The sequence below is a fragment of the Megachile rotundata genome, chromosome 3 (assembly GCF_050947335.1).
Source record: "Megachile rotundata isolate GNS110a chromosome 3, iyMegRotu1, whole genome shotgun sequence".
Lineage (NCBI taxonomy): Eukaryota > Metazoa > Arthropoda > Insecta > Hymenoptera > Megachilidae > Megachile > Megachile rotundata.
In genome coordinates this window covers 21,750,148-21,775,095 of record NC_134985.1, presented here as the reverse complement: position 1 = coordinate 21,775,095, position 24,948 = coordinate 21,750,148, and the positions used below count along the sequence as shown (strand labels likewise).

Here is a 24,948-nt window from a genome sequence, read left to right as displayed (position 1 = left end):
AAACAACAGGAAATATCGATGTACCTTCGTTTTCAGAAGTTTCAGGATATTCTGATTCGTAAGCACGAGCACAGACTTACTGACGTCCACGATCATGCGAACGGTTGGCAGAGTGGTTTGAAGGTTTTGCGGATGAGGTGGCCTGATCGTAACTGGCACAGCTCCAACATATAGACAACCATAGAACGCGCATATCAAGTCTGTGCCAGGTGGAAATATTAACGCCACATGATCTCCGGTATTGATTCTTCCGCGATCTAACAAAAGATTGCCGATTCGTTCAGCCTTCTTGTGTAATTGCGAACAAGATAAAGATGTTGCTACTGCTCCTTTGGCGTTGAGCGACGTGAAGATCACATGGTCGGAGGTACTGACGGCACGCCATCGAAGAATCTCCGAGATGAACTGATACTGAAATTCAGTATACGATAGGTAAATCACGAAATGGAGGGTTAACATTATTCAAAGGAGCATGACGAATCTCTTAAGGATTACACATCTGAAATCAACTCTGAATCATTTTGATGAAGACTCGCGAGTCTTATCTAGATTTAATCATACTCCTTTTCTGAAGAATCATCTCAGGCACAAACCTTTTTCGCGTTATCACTGTCCTCGTCCAATACACCCATGTCACGTCCTTGAGCAGAAGCCAATCTATTACCCTGAACAATGTTGCCCACCATCACACTGGCCGGACCAACGTCTGCAACAGAATCCCCCGCTACACGCCCCCGCACCATTCCGTTAGTAAACCAACACAAACACTCAACCCAATAATGAGTAGCTCACACACTCTCCCCTGACTGAGGCCGGAAAATCAAAGCTATGTGTACAAATGAATTGGTTTTCGTTATTGTAGAAAGCTGATTAACGCACGTCCTTTTATACAGGCGTGCTTCGAGCATTCCATGAACTGTACATACTTAATTAAAAAGAATTATTAAAAAAAATAATAATTTAGTGCTTTTTTGAAAGTACGTCGAAACAGCGATGTGAAATTAATCAAAAGCAGTCGCGTAAGAAACGGTACAAGGTCCAATCACGATCGTTGACGTTTCAAATCGACCGAACAATATTACCTCTGTAAGTGGAAAGGCGTGAACCTAAAGTAATGTCAGTTAAGGTATCAATGTGTTTCTTTAGAACCTAACGAGAACCTATAAGGACCCTAGGATATATTCAGGGAAACGATTCTAGGTGGAATGTGGAAAAAGCATAGGGATTTAAGGAAAGATCCTAACTAACTCTAGATCGACGTCGCACCTTGCTATTAACAGAGGTAGTACCGTATATACATGTACAAAGAACAAAACGAAATCTCACATCGCCGAGAGTAATTCGTTTATAGGCTTGGACTACTACAGGGTATTCGGAACTCAGCCAAAAGAAAGAAGGGCGAAAATAATAGAAATAACATGCTAAGCATTAAGTGTTTTAGTGTAGGGCGGATTAACGATACATGATATGTAGCAAGAGACAGTTGTATATATACTTTGTACATCTGTGCTAAGTTACTGAAGCCTACCGACGACTTTTGTAATACAAGCGCAAGTGTTACGTTCCCTTCGCGTTAATCAGTATTTTCAAACCAGAGCGAGATCCGTCATCGTAAATATATTCCAAAGAACTTCTCATTCATTCTCCCATAATCATTCGCCATATCTAAGCGAAATGATCCAAACAATTGGTCCACACCTTTTTACGTCATTCGTTAATCGTTTCATACCGATCAAATCCCGTACCAATTCTTTGGATCTTCGTCGCTGGTACATTATAATTACGCAAAGAAAAAACGAAGAAATGTTACAATATATAAAATAGAACGTATATATGTCTTTGTACTTGCTGACATTCATGTAATTCATTGAAAGTCCATTATTTCTATCGGACACCCTGGGATAGAGGTACTCGCAGCTAAATGCGCGAACCGCTTACCTGAATGGACTTCGCGTGGTTTCGGTAGATTGGTAACGCAAGTATGCGGACAAAGTAGAACGTTAGCCGGGTGTAGAGTACCCTCTAGGAAACGTCGTTTTGTTTCCGACAGATGAATACCGCCCAAGGGTGTTTTTGGAAGGTGGTTCGGTGGTACTAGCGCTAAACAGTATATGCCAACCGCGTGAATGGAATCCACAGCCTGAAGGACTCGAGACATCCATTGGAAACTCTGAAAAAGTAAAATTTATATACTCAGCGTTAGATTTGTTCTCCTTCATATACTTGAGCAGCATAAAAGTATGACGTACTTCTTCTTCGCTGCAATCGGGTCGTTGTTCCGCAACGACGCATATTCTTTCATCTCTCAAAACGCGGACGCTGAAGACGGCTATCCTACCACGGTAAATGAACTTCATCGGTTCTACAGCCAGTACCGTAGCGATGATATCATCGGCGTTGTGTTTCCTTCCGGTAACGGTCATGAGACCGTCGCGAGATCCACAAACGAACACCAGGCCACCAGGACCCAGGAAACCCAATAGACCAGAACGAGTGTACTCCACGTCACCGAGAGGAGTACCATCGGCTTGCAGAGGCGACACTTTAAACGTATTATTTGTCAACCCCTGCAATCCCCAATACTGATTGCCAGTCGCTGAACTGTGGACGCAGATTTCGCCTACTTCGTCGGTTTTACAAATGAACGGCTGACCTTCCATCTTGATCACGACCACGATACCTGACGAGTAAACGCGAGTCCAACTTGTTAACACCTTTAGTCATCCAACGAGGAAAGGCCGTAACTTTCATCTCTGCGTTCAGATGCGTTTAAATAGTGGTATATTAATTAATGCGAGTCAAATTAAGAAAACAGAGATCAACGTCACGATTTTTCCTCGTGGGTTCCACTGACAGCAAGCATTTAAATACAGACTTCCAGGCATGACTTGGCCGCAGTCTTGAAGCGTCAAAGAAGTTAGCGAGTTCTCCTGATCCACCCTTACGACTCCGTAACTCAGTCCAGACATGGAAAGAACACCACGCCCGGTAGCGTTCACTCCAGCGCGTCCTGGCCTCCTGACAGAAACGGTCAGAGCCTCGCTAGAAGATGCGCAAGGACACACGGCATCTGGTCGCAAGCCTTTAGACTGGAATACCGAGAGAAACTGGTCGCAGGATGACAGAGACCACGGATTCGCGCCGTCAGCGACCAACAGCAGCCTTAACGATGACAAAGAAATGTCCTTGTGATCCTTGGTCGCCAGTAGACCCCAATGAAGATCTCGCGACTTGACCACGGCCACGCTGGCGCGATGTTTCGTGATCATCTGCATCCAGCTCGCTGGATTCACTTTCATCAGTGCGTACGGGATAAAGATCACGTGCATGCCATTCAGAACGCTGGTCAAGGTGCTGTGCCAAAGGCCGACCTCTCGTTTGAAGTCCAACACGCACACGGCATTCTCTCCCTCCGTGTAACCGCAGGCTTGAGTCAGAGCTCGACAATGGGCCAACATCGCCGACCTGGTCACCGTCACTCCCATCACCGAGCCATCCTTGTCAGTCGTGTATTCGATGTACGCCGGGGTGTCGTCGGTTAATCGAGGCGGTGGTAGCCAATCTTTCGGGGTCTTACCCAAATGTTCGGTGACGAACCAATGAAGTTTCGGCCAACCTTTGAAAGCCACCACTTCACCGGCCGCCGTCTTTGGAAGGCCTTTTAGGCAAGCCTCGCTCGTCAACGCCACCTGCAAATATTTACGAATTCATGCTTTTATTACGGGGTTTTTGGCCAGCTTGATTATTAGAGATGACCAAATCTCTTATCATTAATGGTATGTACAAGTATGCTACATATTTGTAAAGACACAATAACAGTAGCTGTACATGTGGATAGAGATAGAGACATTTCATGCCTGACCTGCGGCAGTGGGAGTCGAATCCGCATCCACTATTATCATCTCCATGATTCTTTTTATTACGTATTATTAAAATTACCTGAATTCCGCAACTTCCTAGGAGGAAACCAATTTGCTGGGAGCCCGCGTCTCGACGCGTTAGCGGAACTTCGATCGGCACAGGTACAATGCCAGCCTGAAGGCAACCGTAAAAGGCGCACATGAAGCTAATCGGGTCGTTGTTCGGATAGACCAGAGCGATCCGATCTCCTGGTTTCAGACAGCAATCGCCGCCACGACTTAGAGCCTTGTTTAGCAGCGTATAGGCTATTTTGTGAGAACGACTCAGAAGTTTTCCATAGGTCAGTGTTACGCAAAGTTTGCCGTTCGGATCGAGAACGGTTGCTACTGGTGCTTTGTACGATGCTGAACCGTACCTGTGAATAAACGAGACATTTATTACGATAAACTGTTAATGTTCCACGAGAAGAAGTTACGAGCCGAAGTAGGTTTCCTTGAATGAAACCGAACAATATAGGACGATGTAAACGATCTCTAGTCAACTTCTGAACTTCTCCGACTAGTTCAGAGAATCACCCGCGTTTCAATCCCAAAAGGGTATCCGGTGAAGTAATAACTTCTGTTCAGAGAACGAGAACGTTTCTCACCTTTGTATAGCAGCCTCGAGGGACCTGGGTAAGCCCGCAGCCACGGACGATGTTTCACCGACCGCGGATGTCATAGAACCACCCTCCGGTTTAGGAGCATTAGGATCCTTTGGATTAGCTGCAATCTCTAATTCTATATCGTCGTCTTCGTAGAACTCGGGCAACGGCCGCCGCTTCGGTCGTTTCAGGGTGTTGAGCAACTGTTGAATCTTCGCGGATACCTTCCAGCGACCGGTAGTTCCTGTATTGTTCTGATCCTCGACCACGTGGTAACGATTGACCCGATCGGCGCCAGGTCGCCTAGTCGACTGCTGCGCAGACGGTGTGTTGCTGGTGTGCGTCACGTCCGGAGGCTGGATGTTGCAGTACGCATGAGGCGTATATTCCGCGATGTCCGTGATGTCCGCACCAGGAGGTCTCCTAGCCGGTGGTCTTGGAGGCGGAGGCGTGTCTCGCGCTGAACCGGTGCTGCTGGTGTCCGACAGTCCAGTGCCTGCAATTCCGACGTGGATCACTCCGGATGACGAACAACCTCTATTAACTAATTTACCAACAGCACCCAAGGAGTTTTACGTTTAGCTTCGAATCAATATGCCCCTGCACCCACGACTCTGACACGAATCACTCGAGATGACGAACAGCCATTATTAGCTAATTTTTTCTAAAGCTACCGAAGGAATTCCTCATTCCAATCTGAATTAATATGATTCTACACCTAGAATTCCAATATAAATCATTCGAACTGACGAACAACATCCTCTACCGACTAATTTCTTAATGGTACTAACGGAATTTCGCGTTCCAGTTTAAATTAACGTAGTCCTGCGCCTACAGTTCCAACGTGGATCACTCGAGCCGATGAACGTCGTTCTACCGTTATTTCCGAATGGTAGATTAGACCAAACAAGTTTAAGTCTGCAACCTTATCCACTATGTTACCACAAGTTCGCTATTATCCCAATCGCAACTTCCACGATCTCTCTTACCGAGTATGTGGGTCCACGTTAACCTTTGCAGTCCATCAAGCTACAGATACGAGATGTAGCGTCGTTAGTATATGCGGCGTACAGTCAAGCACAAATCTGGTTTCGCTAGGGAAAATATGGCAGCCAAGGAATACACCACCCATCAGTTCATGGGAATTTTTCAGGATTTGAACATTTAGGGATGAGTCAAGGGTTAAGGAAATTTGATCTTGAAATTTGATGATCTAGATTATTTGGGATATAGTCTATGGACTTCAGAGGATATGATCTGAAAAAAGTTTGATAATTTGAAAATTGGAAACTGTATATATGGAAGGTTGGAAATGAAAAAGAGTTTACGAATGCGTATCGGAAGGAAGCCTTCGTTGCACTCGAGTGTACGTACGTCTAGCATTAGATGTGCATAGAAAGGACTAGAAGCTTCCGAGCTATCCCTGATTTATCGCATAAAGGAGGCGGAAGTTCTGTATTATGAAACAATGACATAACCATAATCGATCGAAGATAGCTCGTTCTGATCGTGTTCTGCGATGAGTCACGTATAATTAATAAATAGTGTACCTGTTGGACCACCAGCACCGGGACTTTCCTCGGTGACCACGCTATCCTCGTCGCTGCTCGATTCTCCGCTGTCGCGTCGTTCGCGATCCGGACTCCTGGCCATTACGGAGGTTCTCTTCGACGGCATAGGCAACGATGGCTTCGGACGACCCTGCATCGCTGCCAATGCTTGCTGCACCGCCTCCTGGCGCACCTCTGCGTGCATTCAGAGTGAAACCATCAAACGAGCTCTCGTCAACGTGATTGCTCTCTTACATCATTTTTGCTAGTGATCGCACACGAAAATCCTGAAATTACTCGACGATGGATTTACTTGGCTCGATCAGTATCGCGAATACAACTCGTGCTATTCGTTTCAGGGGTCGATAAAAAGGCCGACGATCGATCGAAGTTTTCGCGCGCGGTTCAAATTCTTGGCCGGGCATAGATACTTCATCCATCTTTTCTAACTATTTTTAAAATTCTCCAGTTCGTTTCACGGTAAAAGAATCCTGCAAATTCCGTCTGCTTTCAAGGAGTAATTTATCCAGAATATTTGCAGAAGAGCAGCAGCGCATCGAATCGTCCTCATTTCCATCGCTACACGCGTGTGCACTCTCACGTGCTAATCGCACGAGTGCTCCTGATGTTGCCACGATGTCGTAATAACGATACAAATATACCGCGAGCGGAAATGCAGCTACTCGCTGACCGAATCCGCTCTGGTCTCTATTATATCTCATTCTCTGTTCTGATCGACGTTACGCGCCATGGAAAAACATTTTATCCTCGACGTTGTCTATAAACCTTTGTCCTCTATCGAGCTCTTTTAATCGATAACTAGTCACGAGATACCAATTATCTGGAGCGAAGAAAAATCTGAATCCTTTAGGAACGACGGCCATATAGCAAGAGTCTACTGTACGCTTCTGCTATAAGTAATTCATCGCGGCAGGATTAATATAATTAAAAATTGTAATTCAAGTAAAATCATCCTTTTACGAATGTTTGCACAATCAACATGGAATCACATATTTTTAATTACTCCGAGAAAATAAATTAAACATGTTATATTATATAAGGGAAATAATAGTGAGAAATGTATGAATATTCTATCGCCCGTGCGAACTGGTTGATTCGAGCTCGCGGAGAGCATATTTGCGTGTAACCGCGGGCGTACGTTCTTGGCCATCGACTTATCTCGTGCTCGTCCTCTTCGAGCAGTAACGGTGCACCAGGTGCGAGACTGGCCGTACTCTCGAGCGGACTTTGCCTCTAGACTCTAGATAAATGAAGTTTCTATGCGGGCTTTATGCACGAAGAACCGTTCGTTCGGTTTTCGTTCCGTTCCGACGAGCAGCGTGCCAGCTTCTAACACGAAGAAAAAGCTTCTTCGTCAGGAATTTTCGAGCGCGATTTTTTTATTACGTTAACGCGCGGACTGGCACGATGAAGATCAACCTGCATCGTTGCAACGATTATCAACGATTTAATGTATCGATTACTTAAAATTACGACGGTCAGCGTGTTTAGATTTTCAACGTTCGAGGAAAGACTTCGAGAGTATTAGATCAAATCGTCGAAGAGCGGAAAATCGAAAGAATTTGAAGCCGATTATCTCACGAATCGGCGTACGGTTTTACGATATGTTTAAAAGTAAATTACTCGCGGCAGAGAGGCAGGAAACGCTTTATCAGAGAGCTGAGACCGGTCGCACCGAAAGCGCATTCCTTGCACTCGTGAAGCATGTTTCCGTGTGCTAAGCTTAATCGAGCTTAATGTGCAGCACAATTATTCAGACGCGAATCGCGAATTATTCTAGACGCGATGTTACGTTCTTTTCGATACGACTTACTCTCGATCGGTCAATCGAACTTTGAGCTTGAAATTGTACTCGCAGAGACCCTTATCGATCGAGAATCTGTCGCGTCTATCTTCTACGGTTGCTGGATTAACCCTGTGGACAACGACCTCCTTGTTAATTGCCTATAAAACGAGTATCTTCGAGCAGTCGCCTCGACGAGGTTTCACTCGGTTGAGCACCGATAATTCCATGATATTGATATTTAATCCTAAATTATTAATTCATATTTAAAGTCTTGTGAGAGCTGTGACAAAGCTTGACGCACACTGTCACGCGCGTAACAAACGGAAAACTCATACAAAGGACGCACAGGGAAGCTTTAACGATCGAAGGGATAAGGGCTAAGGTGAGAAATACAAAGCAAAAATAAACCCCTTACGCGAGGAAGCACCCAGGGTTTGAATAAATAAAAGGATAATACGAGGGAAAAATCGTGAGAAGGTTCGTCGTCCAAAGAGTTTACACGTCCGCTGCTGGTCACGCGATATCGCGTGCTCGACGACCCTAAGATCGCAAGACATATCGGTGAATTATCAACGCTATTCGATATCGCGTTAGGATCATCGTTCATCGTCATCGACGGTGAACACTCACGCGATATCGCGTGGAGTCAGGCACACAACGATCGTCTCGGTTGTCGATCCTGGCAGCGAACGCGTCGACGAGTTAACACGCTTCTTCTCACCGTTTGTAAATCGTCCAGCAGCTTTGATGTACTCACCGGAATGATAGCGGCTCTCATTGCGCGTCAGTCTGCGATTGCCGCGTCTCGCAGCCGCCGAGTTCGAGTTCCCGGTGTTTCCGGTGGAGCCGCCAGATCCCGGGGGACTGGCAATCCCGCCAGGTACTAGCCGGCCTCCTGCATGCAACACAACAACAACAACGCCACATAGACAAAGAAAGGAGATCTACGAGGATCGGCAGGGAGCTACGATCTTCTCTTCTATCAGCTACGGCTGATCTTTTGGTGCAAAGAAACGATGCTCTTTGCTGCTCTTTTGGCTCTTTCGATGAAGAACCAAAAGGGTGTTCTTACAGTTATTTCTTATGGGGTTAACTTGCAGGATAAAGTTACGATCTGGAGCGTTTTCTTAGGGCAAGATACAATTCTGAACAAAATATTAATTTTGGTAAAAAACTATTTTCGACTTAGAAACAGCTAGGTTTTGGAAACTTTTAGGTTCTGCTATTGCTTTGATTCGAGTAATAGATCTTGAAAATCTGATAGCGTTTCATTAGAACGCAGCTATCAATAATTCATTAGAAGTTCAAGCTACCATCCCTAATTCGCTCTAATTAGTACCTTGAACCCCTGCAAATCGTTTTCCGATTGAAATAAACATTTCAAAGTCCAAATCGAATTAATCTAAATCAAAGCATTTAATCTTCCGGCCAGATCATAACTCGTTAACTTCGTGCTCGACTAATAAGATGCTTGGAAATTTAAACCCACAATTTTTTTCGTTTGATCGTGTAGATACAGTATCAGAATAACTTTCGGTGCAAGGAATCTGCTCTATCAACAAAGAGGGGAGTAATTACTTGAAGGAAGTATAAAGGGAATCGTTTCTTTCGGATAAGCTTTTGTACAGGGCGACGTTCACGATCGGTCGTTCCACCTTCGGAAGCTGCGACGAACGATTTCACTTTTATCGATTGTTCGCAGTTCTGCAATGGCGCAGAGAGGTCGGAAGAGGAGGTGGGCTGTGACGCGATTCAATCTCGACAACGGGACAACCTTCGTGTAACAACAATTCCAGCTCTTAACCCTTTGCGATCAAATTTTTATTCTTCACCGAACAAACAAAAATTAACCCTTTGTGGACCTGTGTCGAGCCAGTCGATTTCAACCCCTTTTCGGTTTCTGCGTTTGTAGCTTGAGAGATACGGAAATAAACTTTGAAGGAGTGCAGGAAAAAATGATCAAAATACTAAAAGTGGTCAATGGTTTCATTATTTCTGTACCATTTCTAACGCGTATCACACCAGTTAAAAACGAGATAATAGATTAATAGATGTTACTCCTAGGGTCAGTTAGGGTCAGATACTTGACGGAAGTACAGACATTTTGCAACGAAAATGTGAAGTAAAGAAAAGAGACGTTTTATATGCGAAACACCTGGGAGAAAACGTGGACTGCAACACCGAGCGATAATCAATTATAAATTAGTGGTCAAACGTGGAACAAAATAGCGAAAGCATTTAGGACCGTAAAAGGTTAAACAAGGAAAAAATGTTAAGTCAATGATACGTTGAACCTCGTATTTATTTCCTCTTGAAAGTGTTTACAGAATAAACATTCCGTCATATGTGTGTACATAAACGTAATCATTTAAACTCCTCAAAAGGTGTGATATTCCTCGAAATCACCGATATGCAAGAACAGTTTTCTTGCACAAGTTTCACGATTAAATCACTTTTAAATCATACATTACGTTTACCTTGAGATTTCTTTTTAATCTCTTCGCGAAATTCGTTCATAATCAGCGTGATTAATTTAACAAGCTATCTCGTCGCCTCAGGCGTAATATTTTATCCATGTGACAGAAAGTATCGACGTGACGCAAGATATTGGACCGCAAAGGGTTAATTAAAATCTTCACGGCTAAGGGTTCTCCAAGAGTGTTATTTCAAGAAAACTTTATTAGTCTGTAATAAACCCACGCTATGAGAGATTAGTACAGTAGACTCTCAAAAATATTGCACACCCTATATCCTCTAGCTGAAAAAGTTAGACGTTCGACTTACCTTGTTTAATACTAAAACACGTACAAAATAACAACGTTCGTTGTAGTATTAAACCTTAGGCGAACTGAGTCGGTGCATTTTTCAGACTGGTTATCAAAACTCATTACAAATCAGAAAAAAAAAGATAAAAAAAGAAGATTGAATATCTCGTAAGCCATCTTTAAAACGTTATCACGAATTCCTGAGGTTATCGTCGTGGAATTATATTTAATTTTGCGATCTTTTTTGAGACGCCCTGTATAGAGAAATTTCGACGTTTACGAGGGCGTATCGTCGAATCGTTCCAGTCGATCGACGATCGATATGGAAAAAATCAAGGTGTTTGCGGATATAATGCCTCGAGGAATGGCTGCTTGCGATCTCGAGTGACCCGAAGGTGGAACAACCGGTCCCGGCTAAATCAAATTACAAAGGTATCTAAAGGTGTAAAAGCGTCTCTGCTCGAATCGGTATATACGCACGAGGGATTACAAAAGCAAGCGAGCTACATCAAGGGAGAACAATGACAACCTCTTCAAGCCCTATGCTCTTTCAAACTTCGACTCTTCTTTCAAACATTTTTAAAAAGGTTCTTGTACACTGGAACTATTACAATCGGAACGAACTTGTTAACTTTGTAAAACATTCGAGTCAATTTAATTCTGCGTTGTCTCCTTTCTATTATTTTATTATACAAGATGTCCCACAGTTAATGCATCGACGCTGAAAAGTTATGTGACAGAATAATCAATTATATATTAAAATTCTATGCGTAATCTCTTTTAAAAGCGTAGCTATTTCTATCAGTACTTTTTATGTAAACGAATTCGCTGTTTAATGATTTAAGAACTAAAAACACTAGTTGGAGAATTATTACAGTCTACATAGGGTATGAAGAGGCTTGCGGTCACTACTGATGAGAATGATGATTACTGAGATTAATTACCGATGAATCGTGAAACGTGAAATGACGATGGCTCGAGCTATGATTCGATCACGCTTCCCTTTGCAATCAATTTTTGAAGTTTGCAAAGGGAACGTGAAAAATGATTAACTTAAAATGCGAAAACAGAAGAACATAACTAAATATTAATTAACGTTATTTACACTACAGTTCATAAATATCTGGATGTCTGGTTTTGTGTGGAAGATAAAAGTATCCAAACGATTATGAACGATAGCGTACGTGCGTTTATAAAAATCTAAACCGTGCACAATTTACAACCGATCGGCTAAAACGATCGCACGCGCTATTTACACGTTACTAATTCCGCTAATTGATTAATAATGTACAATTTCGAGAAATCTGATTTCCGATACTAACTCAACCGGACTCGACGAGCATTAGGCTGTCATTTGGTTGGATTCGCGAAAAAAAAAGAAGGAAAAATTCGCCAACGAGAAGTCGAAGCAAAGTCAGTGTACGTGAAATGCTGGAGCCCGAGGGTCCCGTCGCTTAATTAAGAGACGAGGACCAACGGCATCGCAATTATCCAACGAGTACTCGACAGCTTGTCAGCTATTCACGGATCCCCGTCTGCTGCTTGCATTTCTCATAAATTTCTCTTCTTTCGCGTGTAAAAACAATTCTTTCGAGATTATTCTCGAACGTTCATAAATCGTTTACATCTTCATTCGCGGATTAACGCGTTAACCCCTTCCCGTGCTTTGACGAGTCTCACTCGTGACGCACTCGCAACTCAAATGTAATTAATGTTACTCAAATTTTGAATACTCAACTTGAAGTTTAGATCCAACTATAATTTGCGTTGTCAAGGTTCCCTAAATATAAAATACTTAGAACATTTTAATCTTCTTTGTTCGTTTTAATGTTATAGTCCTGAATGGTTAGTCTTGACTGACGCAGCTCATAAATAAATGGCACGGCAAGGGGTTAAATCCCGTCATCGGTGTAATTCGTTTAAACCGCGAAGTTCTCGAAATTTGTTCTGTGTATACTGTGTTCTACTATGCAGTTGTATCAGTATTATTATAGCTGTTAAACATTAACGAGTATCCGGAAATCAGATTTGAATGTTTCACTCCATCTCCGGTCACACGAAACAGAGGAAGAAAACGAAGAAAGAAAGAAAACCATCCGATTAAAAACAAACACTGAAAACAGAAAATTCTACGCATATCGAAATAAAAAGGAAAACAGTCCAAAATGCACACTGCTCAATGAACGTACCATCTGTCGTCTAACGAAATATATTCCTACTAGCGAAGTAGCTAAGTAGATCCTGTTCGGCAGCTAAAAATTCTAATCGTTCTAGGCGTGTTACGAATAAACAATAAGAAAACGAACAAGGAGGAAAGAAAAATGAAATACGTTCGATTCGTGCAATGGGTCGCGCTACCTGAATGATAGCGCTTCTCGTTGTGCGTGACACGACGTTGCGTGCGACGTGCACGCGGCTGTGGTCGGCCACCGACGCCGACACCGACGCCGACGCCGACACCCAAGCCAATACCCCCAACGACACCACCACCGCTTCCATAACCCGTTCTCTCGACCCCTGTGATACCGAGGACGCAGACACCTCCACCACCTCCTCCTCCTCCTCCTCCTCCGTCGTTTTCAGCCCCTGTGTGTCACACACGCGTGCATATGCAGAAAAAAGCCACCCTTCTTTCTCCAGACTCTTTTCGTTCCGATTCTCAGAGCAAGGGAAACTTGCTGCGTTCTCCGTTTCGTGCTCGTTCATCGACGGTTCAACGATTTTAACGCGTTCGTGGAATATCGTAATTGCATATCATCTTTTTATAAATAAGAAATATAACGTATGCCGACTCGATGGCTGGAATTATAGAGCAGGGAATAATAGTGCGGTGGTAATACTTTTTCATATGGATTCTTGCGAAATTTCAAATTGTACGGGGAGAAACTGTCAACTGTTATAAATTAGAAGTTACGCACTCATTATTGTGGGAGAAAATTTATAACTTGTAAAATGCAAATACTTCGAATTGTTGGAAGTTGATCGTAAATCGAGTATTTGGAAATAAAAGAAAGTAACGACTTCTCGTGTCTAGGTAGTTTGGAAAATCACGAATGGAGCGTGACTGGAGGTAACTGGAAAATTGTCTTTACCTCGTGTCGCGTACACCACAATGGCAGATGTACATCGCGTATAACGAGCGGATAACGCGGAAGTGGCTCTTCCGCATGCAGGTACAGTTAAACAGTACGTATACCACAACCGATTGCCAGTCGTTCGACCGATTGCAGCTGCGGCTATAAGTGCGACTACTACTGGTGTTTGCCTGAACGTTTCCTCTTTGCCTTTCAGGGAAAACTTGGAAAACCGATACTCATTTACGCGGCATAAACCGCTAATTCGAATCGAACCCCGTTAGCAAAATAGTAATGCTATTCAAGCTATCAAGAATGATCTACGCTTATTTCTTTTACCTACCAATTTACAAAATGGGTCAAGAAAAGGTTCTCTATGTGACGGAGTATGGGACATATTTCTCATTTACTAGTAGTGGTAAATATATTCGACCAATTTATCTGAATTATTTATAAGATCCAAGAGAAATGTCGAGGCACAGAGTGCTGAGGGTTAAACGATATCGGAAAGAACTGGAAGTATCAAAAGTATTCCCGACACGTTTCCCGATTGCGGAATTGCAGACAAAAGTGTCGAGAAGGCGACATCGTTGGAAAAATCTGCGGCCGTGCAGCAGCTACGAAGGCCTCCTTGGTTATACAATGATAAGAAAAGATTGCATAAGAAAGGAGAAAAACCGGTGGTAGGTGACGGATGGAAAACGTTGTTCGGAACGATGAAGAATACACGCGTTCTCGTGTCCTCTTCTGCGTTTCTTTTTTTTATTCCCATTACGATTGCATCTGGCCAGCATTGTGCGCAGAATGCGTCAGGCTCTGTTGTCTCTTGAGAATCGGAACGCGATTAATATTACAAGAATGAGAGACCGGTTGTGCGTCTGGATACGTGGCGCAATACGCGAGATTATCGCGCGTGTAACACGGCCCACGAGGACGAGAAGCTCCGGACGACGATTTTTCATATTTCCGGAAAAAATCATCCAAGTCGTTATGTAAATGACAAGTTATTTCTACTCGATAATTTGTTATCTACTATTCGCCATTAATCCTGCGTGTCGAACATGCATCTGATGATTTTTCTTGTAAAATTATTGAATTACGAGATACACTACACTTGGTTTTTTAGCTCTTCTTATCATATGTGCCGATGATCCAATTGGTCTAACAAAATTTTAAAAGAACTGAACCTTCCACTAATTACACAATTATCAATATCAATGTGATTTCATTATCAACGAAATGATAAGTGATTTCCTTGTCATAGAATCGGTTTGAAAATATTCTTTCCTAAGACAATAAACTGCCTCGCAATCAGAAAGTTGTAAAAGTAAAACGTCGGAATACGCAAAGCAGGAAACGATATTAAGGAAATAAAAAGAAAAACTGCATCGTCGCGAGCTTCTCGTCCGGATGTTAAGAATGAAATGATGATGAGCATGACTGGTTCGCTACATTTCTTGCGAGCAAAAGAAAAAGTTTCACTCACCCAGCTGCTTCGAGGCATACTGCTGAAGTAGACGTGTCCGTTTCTTTTCGTAGCCCTTCTGTGTAATGTCCCCTGTAACAAGGAATTTTAATTATTTTTATCTCTTTTTTAAATACAGTAGCCACTGGTTACATCGCCACGGATGGACTGTTGGGCCAGGGGATACTTGGGGTCGGTATAAAGAGTTTGTTACGCGATCGGTATCGTTAATGTGTGCGAAAGGCCGTGTAAAGAGGAACTTGTTCTAGCGATAACGGTGGTAATATAACAAGAGTCTGCTGTAGTAGAATACATTAAATTTGCGATGTCGATAATTGAACACCCCTCAAGGCGACGAACGTATCGATTCGCAAAAAGTTAATTATGTTATCGATTCTGTATCGTCGTTCGATACCGTGCAATCAAGAGATCGCATGTTCTCGAAGGTGGAAAAAATAGAATAGTTACCGAAGATCGAATTAGCCTAGCCTCGGAGCAATAGCTAAATAAGAGAGTTCAATTTCTCAACGGCCAGTTTCATCGAATCGATTTCCATCGAGACTGAAAAAGGACGTCTTTCGATCGCTCCCTGTTGGAGATCGATCTCGTTTGGGATAATTTCTTGGTTGCACGAAACTCGGAGGAATTTCGAGGACGATCGGTGAACGCCTCCAGCTGCACTTAGAAACTCGGTGTTTTAAACACCTGGTTGTATACGACCTCGCCAAACGTGACAAATGAAATTGTACCGAGGAAAGCGATTCTCAAGGTGATTCGATACCGCAATATGGTAACGAGCATATTTGGAACAGAGAAACATCGTTAAAGATCGAATCGATTAGATAACCAGCAGTTTTCGAAGCTCCAATTCGCTCGGTTCGTTGACTACGAGAAAACGGGTCGATAGATTCGTCGGAAACTGATAATTGTTCAAAAGTGGAACTGATACGAGGGTTAAGGTTTAAACTTGAAAATTCAGTAATGTCCCAGGAACGTAAAAAATGCTGGCCGGTACTTAAAATACTGCATATTCTAAATGGCCAGGGAGCAACAAGCTTGCCCACGTGTCCCGAGCGATGCGAAACGAGCTGGCATGCTGTCGTCACGCCTCGTAACTCGAGAAAATGCCTGGAATCGATCGGCTAACGGCCGAGACACGATTTTTCTAGGTTCGAGCACCGGCACCCAACGAAACTAGGTCATACGGCATTATCACTGAATTTATTTAAACAATGCTCAAACTATGCAGCAATCATCCACTTTCCTCGATGCATTTCTCTTCCATAAATTCATCTACGATATAACTTTGAAACAAGTCGAGTTACATTTGAAACTGCTTCTCACCGAATCATGAAACGCCTGGAGTATCTGATTGTACAAAATTTTAGTTGCGAACATACTCGACGTATTCTCGAACATAAGATAAAGAAGAATTTTTGTGACGCGAGTATACTCGTCGTTCCCGTTACTGACTTTGATCACGACGCATACAATGTGGCTGTTTAAGGGGTTAATAGTCGCAGAAAACATCCCCAGCTCGAGAGAGGTTCTTTCATCCTCGGTTGCAGAAACATAACTCGAGCGTGCAATAATTCCCCTGGACGTGTTCGCGTTCGTAAGTCCACGAGAGGGCAACATGCACTTTGCCCGGAGGGCCAGTCGATCCGCGTACCGATAATTTTAACTAGCGGTTAGATAGCCCGAAGAGATACACGCTCGCTTCGCGTCCACCGTGTTCCAACTCGCGTGAAACGCTTCTCTAGCACGTTGGATGGAAGTTCCTCGAGAAGTAATTGAACTTCCTCGTTCTTCTCGACACCGATTTACCATGAATTATCAAATTTTCATCCCTCGGGCAACTTCTAGTCTCGGTACAATTTCACGTGCTCCGATACAATTTCACGAATCATAAATGGAAATTAGTGAAACTTAAATTATCAAGTTTCGCGCTGTAGCTGATACGGAGAATCGACTCAAAGCTAAAGAAGATGTAGGTCTGCTGGATCGTTCTCGAAGAGTTCACGACACAATACGTTCTCGATGCAAACGAGACGAAAATCGTTTACGGATAAAGATCGATCGGAGATAGAGGTAACGTGTATAAGGAGACGAAAGAGAGACAGTGATTAGTCGGCGGTACGTGCTCGGATTCGAATCGAGTTCAGTCTAGGCAAAAACCGCGATGAAACCAAACCGGGCGAATGGGTTACGTAATTAACATCGATCACGTGGAGTCAACAGACGAAACGGAGACAAACGGGGATTCTCAAGAGATCTATTGGACACCTGATAGCAACATTCGATTATGAAATTATTGGTAACATTTTCGTGATCTTACTGGGTCTCTTCCTCAAGGACGAGCACTTCCTTACTAGGAACACGGGTTGTCCAGACGTAGCCTTTCGAAGCTGCGATTTTCGTCTGAGCGGTCTTCTCCTGACTCCAGATCTTTGTCTCTTCAATTGTTGCTGCCTGTGTATAACGTGCGAGTTCTTCCTTCGATCGACGTCGAACCTGTTCGATTCATCTTCGGTCTCGCTATCGCTGGACGACAAACACCTATAATACATCAACGAATCCGCCCTCGACTTCTCCTTCCCGTGGACGAGGTTGCTCGAGCCTTTCGATAGAAAGCTCAGGAACTGATTACTCGCGAAGTAGTTGGATGTGATGGGCCTCCATGTGGTTCTCCGAGCTAGAACACCGTTGTTCCTCAGCTCTTCCGAGAACAGTTTGTCCTCGTTGAAGTCGCTGATCTTTGGTGGTCTGCAGGCTGACGAGGAGGACGAAGTGGCGGAGAACGAGCCCAAAGAAGACGAGACTAAAGAGTTCGATCCACCTTCCCGCCTGTCGTTGAAGTCTCCGGACAGCAATAATTTCGCGTCGTCGAATTGATCGTCCGATAGATTCGATGACCATTCGTCGATTTTCTCCACCACCGGCATCACTGTTTCAGGAAAGTATCTGATCTCTCGCCATACTCGTCGCTGACGTCTCGATCGACGTCTTTCCGGCGGAACGAACCACACGGGGCTGTTCGATCTCGGTGGACGAGAAGGTTTCTTCGTCTTCTGCGAGGCACGTTTTCCGTGACGTCGAGAACTGGACCGTCTCGAAGCGTTCGTTCGTTTGAAGTAACCCTCGCCGCTCACGCTAGGAGACGGTTTGTGTTTTCTCCGGTTGAAAAAACCGTTTCTCGTACCCCTGAAGTCATGTTATCCAATTCACGTATCTGTCGCGAAGGCTCGAACGATCAAATCGACGAAAGTTTGCTACGATATATCGTGACACTCGAAAGCTCGAAGGTCTCTATCCCAAACTTGAACCTTTGTTCTACAACTTCAATGATCGACACTAACAAGGTTTGCTTTTTGTAGAAACATCCTGCGTAACACTCGAGTACGACGTAACTTCCTTTCAGCTAACAATAAGAGTACGACGGAGGCTCCTATCAATTGTCTCTAATCTTGGGAAAACTCGGGGAGAGCGTGTACTAGAACCTGCGGAAAATCTATGGGGGTCTAAGCAAAATCTAGGAAGAATTCAAAGACAACATCTGAAGAATCTAACTAACCTATCAATTACACTTAATTTATTTAATCTACTTCATTTACATAATTTTTCCTAGGAAAGCTTTTGAACATGAACAAATAATAGAACTTAACTTCCCCTGCTCTGTAACTAACGAAATAGACGTTGCACGCAACGATATAAAGGATTAACCTATAACTACCTTCGAACTTCCGGTGATGCAATTTTCAAAGCTAAGGAAACTCGGTACTTTCGTAATTTCATCGTTGACGAGAGCCAATTAATACCTTATCGACGGTACTCTGCGTTAATAAACTCTATTAGGTTACGTATCAAATATCTGACACCTGGCGACTTGTGACACATCAACTTTAAGCTTAAAGTTTGACGAAAAGGACTACACGAACATTTCGTCGATATTCCTAATAAAACAGCTCAATATATATAATCAGTGGATCGAGTCCGTCGATAAGGCGTTAAGAAACGTTCGAGATAATAACCCTGCTCGAAAATCAGCCAGCCTAGCGATCCTGAGTGAAAAACCAAACGCGGACGAGGCATCCTTGCCAGCGACACTCTTCTCCGGAGCGGACACCGTCCTCGCCACGGTCGGCTGAGGTTTCCTCTCCTTCAAAGCACTGTCCAAAGAGTGGTGAACCGACGGTCCAGAAGGCGAAGGAAACGGTACCGGTACCGCGTCCCTCCAGATCCTTCCCAGACTGATGCTAACGCTAGGAGGTCCTTCGACGGAAGGTTCCTGAATCTGCAGAATGTCCTGCTGGCTGCCGCTTTTCTCCTGAATAGTCTCGTTCGAGATTTTGAACGATTTCGAGTGCAACACCGGCGATCCATCGAGCTCGAGAACCTTCAAATCCTCAGCCACGTGATCAGCGTCGTTCTGCTTTTGAAACTTGTTAACTTTGCTCTTTGCCAAACCGTGCTGCCTGTTCTGCTTATTCTGCTGTTGCTCCCGGTGCACCTGGTCGAGTTTCTCTCGAGACGACGAACTGACACCTTGCAACCATTCGTCGTAGCTGATGGACTCGCGAGTCAAGGTGTCATCCTGAAGTTTCTTCGGCTTCTGATCCTTAATGATACTCTTCTCGACCGGTTTCTCGTTCAAGTTTGTATCGATGGTAGGAGGGATAGTCGGTTCCAAGCTTTTCTGGAGCTTGTTGCGACGTTTCCCCCGGTCCAGGTAGCTTTTCCTTATCGATATCCTCTTGAAGGACTCGCTGCGCTTGAAGGACGGCTCGTTACGGTCCTTCTTGCGACCCACGAGCCTCCTCAAGTTCTCGAAAGACAACGGTCTCATCGGTTCGACTGTCCACTTCACTGCTCAAACGATCAACTCGTCACCTGGCATTTTATCCTTTCGCCGGCTCGTCGACGGGACTTTTTCTTCCAGTATCTCATGTGTATAGGATCTTACCTTGTTCTTACCTAACCACTAACTTTTCCTCCCAATTCGGTCTACATTCTGATTTGGATTTTCTTTTGGAATATTTCTTGCGACGTTAATTTCATGAGTGAGATTTCGAGTCTCACCGATCAAGAAATACTTCAAGCTTCATTTTTCTACAAATTCTGTACTTCGATTCAATTCTGTGCCTCTTTGGAACGATTTTTAAAATGTTATAATCAGAGGAAAGCAACGCGTTTGGAAGCTTGATCAGTATGATTCAGTTTCGCCTTTCTCGTCTAATCCGGGCTCCAATTAAATATCCGAGCAAAGTTAGTTTCACGAGGATGAATCAGTTTACATTTTCATTTAGCTATGCTTTCGGTTTTCAAGCTGCTCGAATCTCTCGCAGTACGAATTTCACCGAGCAGACTCGAGTTTCGTTCCCCTTCGCCGAGAACAGAAATTTCAACTCCCTTCTTCGGATTCAACTTCATTTCCACGAGTTATCGCGCGAGTCGAATCGAATATCCCTTTGAAGGAGTCAGCGAAGAATCGAAGGGCTGGTTTGGTCCTGCTGGAGTCCTTCCAGCCGGCCGAAGAGCAACAGAGATCTCCTTAAGCTACACTGGTTCTTCTACCAGTCTCTCTTTCTCTCTTTCGTTCGTGTGTTCGTTCCTTTGCTCGCACGCTCTCGCGTTTCTGCGATCTTAAGGTGCAACACCGAGGTCTTCCAGTCGCGAATCAGCGTGGCTTTCCTTTTTCGACGCTGCACTGCCTCGTTCCTCCTCCTCCTTTTCCTTCCTCTTCTTCTTCTTCTTCTTCATCGACCTTCTACTCTTCCCTTTTCGCCCTTCGTCCACAGATTCACGATCCTTTGGCAAAAACCGATTCGACGCGCAACATTCGCATGGAAAGTAACGTAAGCTCGCAACAACGACACGTCGCCGTCGTCACGCGTTTCAAGCGTTCTTCAAAGCGCGCGGATTCATCCTCGCCTCGAGGAAACTCGGGCTGCTGCTTCTCGATAGCGGTAAAACCGCGATTAATATCGCCAAATCAAAAAGCAGTCGGCGAAGAAACGTTAACTCGAAGTTACACGATGCGAACCGTTTTCTTTTTTCTCCTCTCGGTGCACGCGAAATCCGATTTCGTTTTCTTCGCTCGACGTACGACAATGTGGATTCATCTAGAGAGCATCTAGAATCGTTGAAAACATCTCGAACGATACTTTCTCCGCCCCTCGAACGATTACGACACACTTGATTTCACCCTTTACTCCGCCGCTCCACGCCGCTCTCGCGTACTTTTATTATTTCTGTGGCGGCGTTGGGAAACACGTATCCTCCTTCGATGGAACCCGATAAAGAAATAGGAATTATAATTTTCTTAGATACTTCTTTCACTGCCTTCAACGTTCACTGTACACTCGCGGAACAGAACCGAGGAAACACGGTTTTGCACACGTTTGCACATTGGAACACGCAAGACAGTTCGAATTTCGCGCTACAAGTATTACGCTGAAACGAGATTATTAAGGTCGAGCGTTAATCTCGGAACAATGGAAGACCGCCTGCTATCGATTTTGCGAATCAGGAAAGCGTTAGTGCTTCTGCGAGATATTAAAAGGAAAACTCTTCATCGAGCATGCGTTAAAAAGGAATAGTGACACCAGCAAAAAAATAAAAGAGAAAAGTGGTGTTAAGAATCGCGATAAAACACTTGGTTTTCTCTTTTCATCGATACCGTGTTCTCCAATGAGGGACTCGCACAACGTGACACGGCGATGAAATTGCGTGCCGGTAAAAAACAAATTACGAGCTATATCGCGAGATCACGAGAAAGAGAGGAAAGACAGTTTCGAGGCTACGCGAAGAAATCTCGACACGCCAACGCGTTAGATCTCGATCGATTCAAAGGTATCGCCGGCGATTTCTAAATGAAACGCTGGATTTTCAAACGATGTGCTTGAAATTTATGTTTCGAGATGATACCGGTTTCTCGCTTCGAAGCTTGCAACGTTCTATTTGAACAACTTGCCGGTTCCCGCTAGATTATACAAAACTTATCCTTAGTTAATAAATTATTTATCGCTAATCTCGATGTACTCGAGTACAAGATCGCAATCTAAACGCGCCGTATTACGACTTGTTGCCAGTCCGATATTTGAATTTCGCAATTAACGATCTTCTATGACGTAGTACGCGTCGACCATAGGGTTAAGGGAATAACACAGTCGTATTCCTCGCCCACGTGAAGCTATTTCACAAGCTTTACTTCTCTCGATCGAATTCCTGCGACACATTGTCGACGTTCGAACTATTCTATCGTCATGAAGAATCCATTCTTGACCCTTTAAAGGCTTTCAAACGCGCAGCGTCGTAAAAGTACCGATTTGCTCGAGACAATTTTATTTTGATTTATCGATTCTATTTTATAATGGATTCCTTTTCAAAGGTTATGTCACGAATCGATTGAAATCCCATTGTTTCACATAATCAGCTTTGTTCGGGTCAGACTATTGAGCGTGATAATTCAAAGAAAGTTTATTAACAAGTATAGCTACGAAGTGTATACACTTCTTCGGAGCACCGTGTACTTCGATACATGAAAGTCTTCGGTCGAAAAATTTCAGCACCGCCATTCGAGGGTTAACGTAGGACACGCGTAACCTTTCCACATACGTGCACTGTTCGGCAAACTGACCATAATGGAAAATATCGAAACACGATCACTTCGTGTGAAAAGTTTGTACATCGTGCGTAAACACCGTAGTTCATAAGAGGGTAGGGGTCCAAGAGAGAAAAGGAGAAATTAGAAGGGTAGCACGGTAGAATATTAACGACGAGAGCGACATCGATAAAAGAAAGAATAACAGAAGCAAAAGCGGTAATACTGGTGTTCGTATGGAGAAGCGAGCAAGAGAGTAATCAGCGTGGCGGAGGCAAAGGCAAGGGCGATAGCAGTGGTCGGTAGGGTCGTGGAGCGTACTCGAGGCGCGGGTCGTCGCGACGCGGGTCCACCCTTACGGCGCTAAGGGCAGAGGAACGAACATCGAAGAAGCCGCGGTCCCCTCGTCTAGCGAGGAGAAAAACTGTCGGGTAGTGCGCGTAGTCGAAGTCGCGTCGAATCACTGGCATTTCGCGAGCTCTCGACGCTGCACCTCTCCCTGACTCACGGAGAACCACCGCGGACCAGAGAAACGAACAGAGACCAGAAGCGAGCGAGAGAGAGAGAGAACAGGCCGCGAAGCGGGGCCTCGTGAATAAAAGTCACGCCGCTAGAGAGAGAGAGGGAGAGAGCAGGAGAGAGACGAGAGGGGTAAGGAACGGGTAGTGGTGGTATGCCGTCCGTCCACTCTCGCCTCGCACACCACGACTCTGTTCTCTTGCTTCTCTTGCAGCATCCCACTCTCTTTCTTTCCTTCTCTTTGTCTTGCTCTGCCTTCTCTAGTCTCTTCCGTTCCTTTTCTTCTCTTTCTCTGTTACTCTCGCGGCCACCTTCCACTGCCGCTCTCGCGTGTTCAAAGACCCCCTACTTCCATCCTACCCTTCGATTTTCTATCTCGCTTTCGCGCTCGGCAACGCTCTCTGTCTCGCTCAAGCGATTTTCTAACCTCCACCCATACGAGACTTTTCTTTAAGGCAGACTCGCAAAGATCGCGAATCGGATAGAGAGAATCCTCGAGCGATGCGAATGATGCCCTCGCGAGAGCAGCATCGAGAGGGGATTTTTACAGGCGAACAGGACGTTTCCCGTACGCTGGTACCTGCGCACAAACGTGCCGGGATCCGATGCGTTCGATTCGTGAACGATACACGCCCGGATCGTGTAATAAAAGTTTCAGTGCTATTGCCTGGAGACTCGTGGAACGTGAGCACCGTTGTTACCGATCTGCAACAATTTGTTTTCACCGTATCTCTTGTGTTTCTACGAGCCACAGTTTTACTTGTTACCGAGGTGCTCCTATCGCGACAGTACGCGTTAAATGATCCGCGATTTTCCGCTTGAATTTTAAAGAAAATTTACAACGAAGTGCATTCAACCACCACGATATTTATCCTCGGAAATCGAGCCTGACGCCGAGTACAACCGCGTGCAAGGATTACGAGAAAAAAAGCCTCGTCAAAGTTGTGGTCTCGTACAGTTAAATTCGCGTCGACAACTCCCTAAAGTCCCTGAACAATCTCCTCGGCTTAAAGACCCTAGACTCTCTCCAAAGAACCTAGGTGCTCCTCGAGCCTCCTAGGATCCTTAAACTCTCTTAGCCCTCCTTAAAGACTCCTGGTCTCCACTTTCTGAAAGAACTTCCTTCTGAAGGATGGCCAATTTTTACCTTAGGGTGTATGGTTTGTAAAATGTACCACCGACAGTAGAGCATATATTTATCTACTAATGCAACTATCTATCTGTATTTGCAAATACTAGTTTTCCTGTACCAGCGGTGAGAAAATTATTTTTAAAAAAATCTGGTATACACTCACGATTCAATATAGAGCGGCAAAGCTCGAGGAGAAAATAGGTGAGAAAATCGCGAGGAGTTGAAGTTTAATGACTAGACACGATCGTTACATTCTTACTCGAGCATCGTAGAGAAAAAGGCTGTATAAGTTAGTTGTACTTCAACTATGCCCGACGTCGTAAAGCCTGTTCTTTAAACGGAGTGCTTTACGAGTGCCTCAACCCTTATAAGGAACAATTAGAAGCAGAAAAAATATAAAATCACTTTTATTTCGCACAGTATCTGCGCGAAGTAGAATGAAAGTTGTCGGGTCATTTACACTATACGTTCATAAAAGTGCATAATATACTTTTTATTAATCGCTCGGTTAACGCGTTAAAGTTACGCG

At 44.2% G+C, this 24,948-nt stretch overlaps 1 protein-coding gene across 16 annotated transcripts in view; it reads right to left on the bottom strand.

The window, feature by feature from the left end:
* The window catches only part of DIP2 (disco-interacting protein 2), a 39,890-nt gene that overhangs the window by 7,915 nt on the left and 7,027 nt on the right, over positions 1 to 24,948 (bottom strand). The window contains exons 1-14 of one of the 16 annotated variants that reach the window (XM_076529844.1): positions 23,090 to 23,240; positions 19,197 to 21,618; positions 17,504 to 18,369; positions 15,187 to 15,258; positions 12,985 to 13,212; positions 8,619 to 8,756; positions 6,055 to 6,249; positions 4,508 to 5,048; positions 3,940 to 4,276; positions 2,876 to 3,689; positions 2,250 to 2,680; positions 1,939 to 2,170; positions 594 to 724; positions 25 to 411 (exon numbers count right to left, since the gene is read on the bottom strand). In XM_076529844.1, coding sequence (XP_076385959.1) covers positions 25 to 411; positions 594 to 724; positions 1,939 to 2,170; positions 2,250 to 2,680; positions 2,876 to 3,689; positions 3,940 to 4,276; positions 4,508 to 5,048; positions 6,055 to 6,249; positions 8,619 to 8,756; positions 12,985 to 13,212; positions 15,187 to 15,258; positions 17,504 to 18,369; positions 19,197 to 20,011 — 5,187 coding nt within the window. In that variant the 5' untranslated portion in view covers positions 20,012 to 21,618; positions 23,090 to 23,240. Of the gene's footprint in view, positions 1 to 24; positions 412 to 593; positions 725 to 1,938; positions 2,171 to 2,249; positions 2,681 to 2,875; positions 3,690 to 3,939; positions 4,277 to 4,507; positions 5,049 to 6,054; positions 6,250 to 8,618; positions 8,757 to 12,984; positions 13,213 to 15,186; positions 15,259 to 17,503; positions 18,370 to 19,196; positions 23,241 to 24,948 lie in introns of those variants that run through there. The other 15 variants (XM_076529847.1, XM_076529843.1, XM_076529845.1 and 12 more) reach the window with 15 other exon arrangements.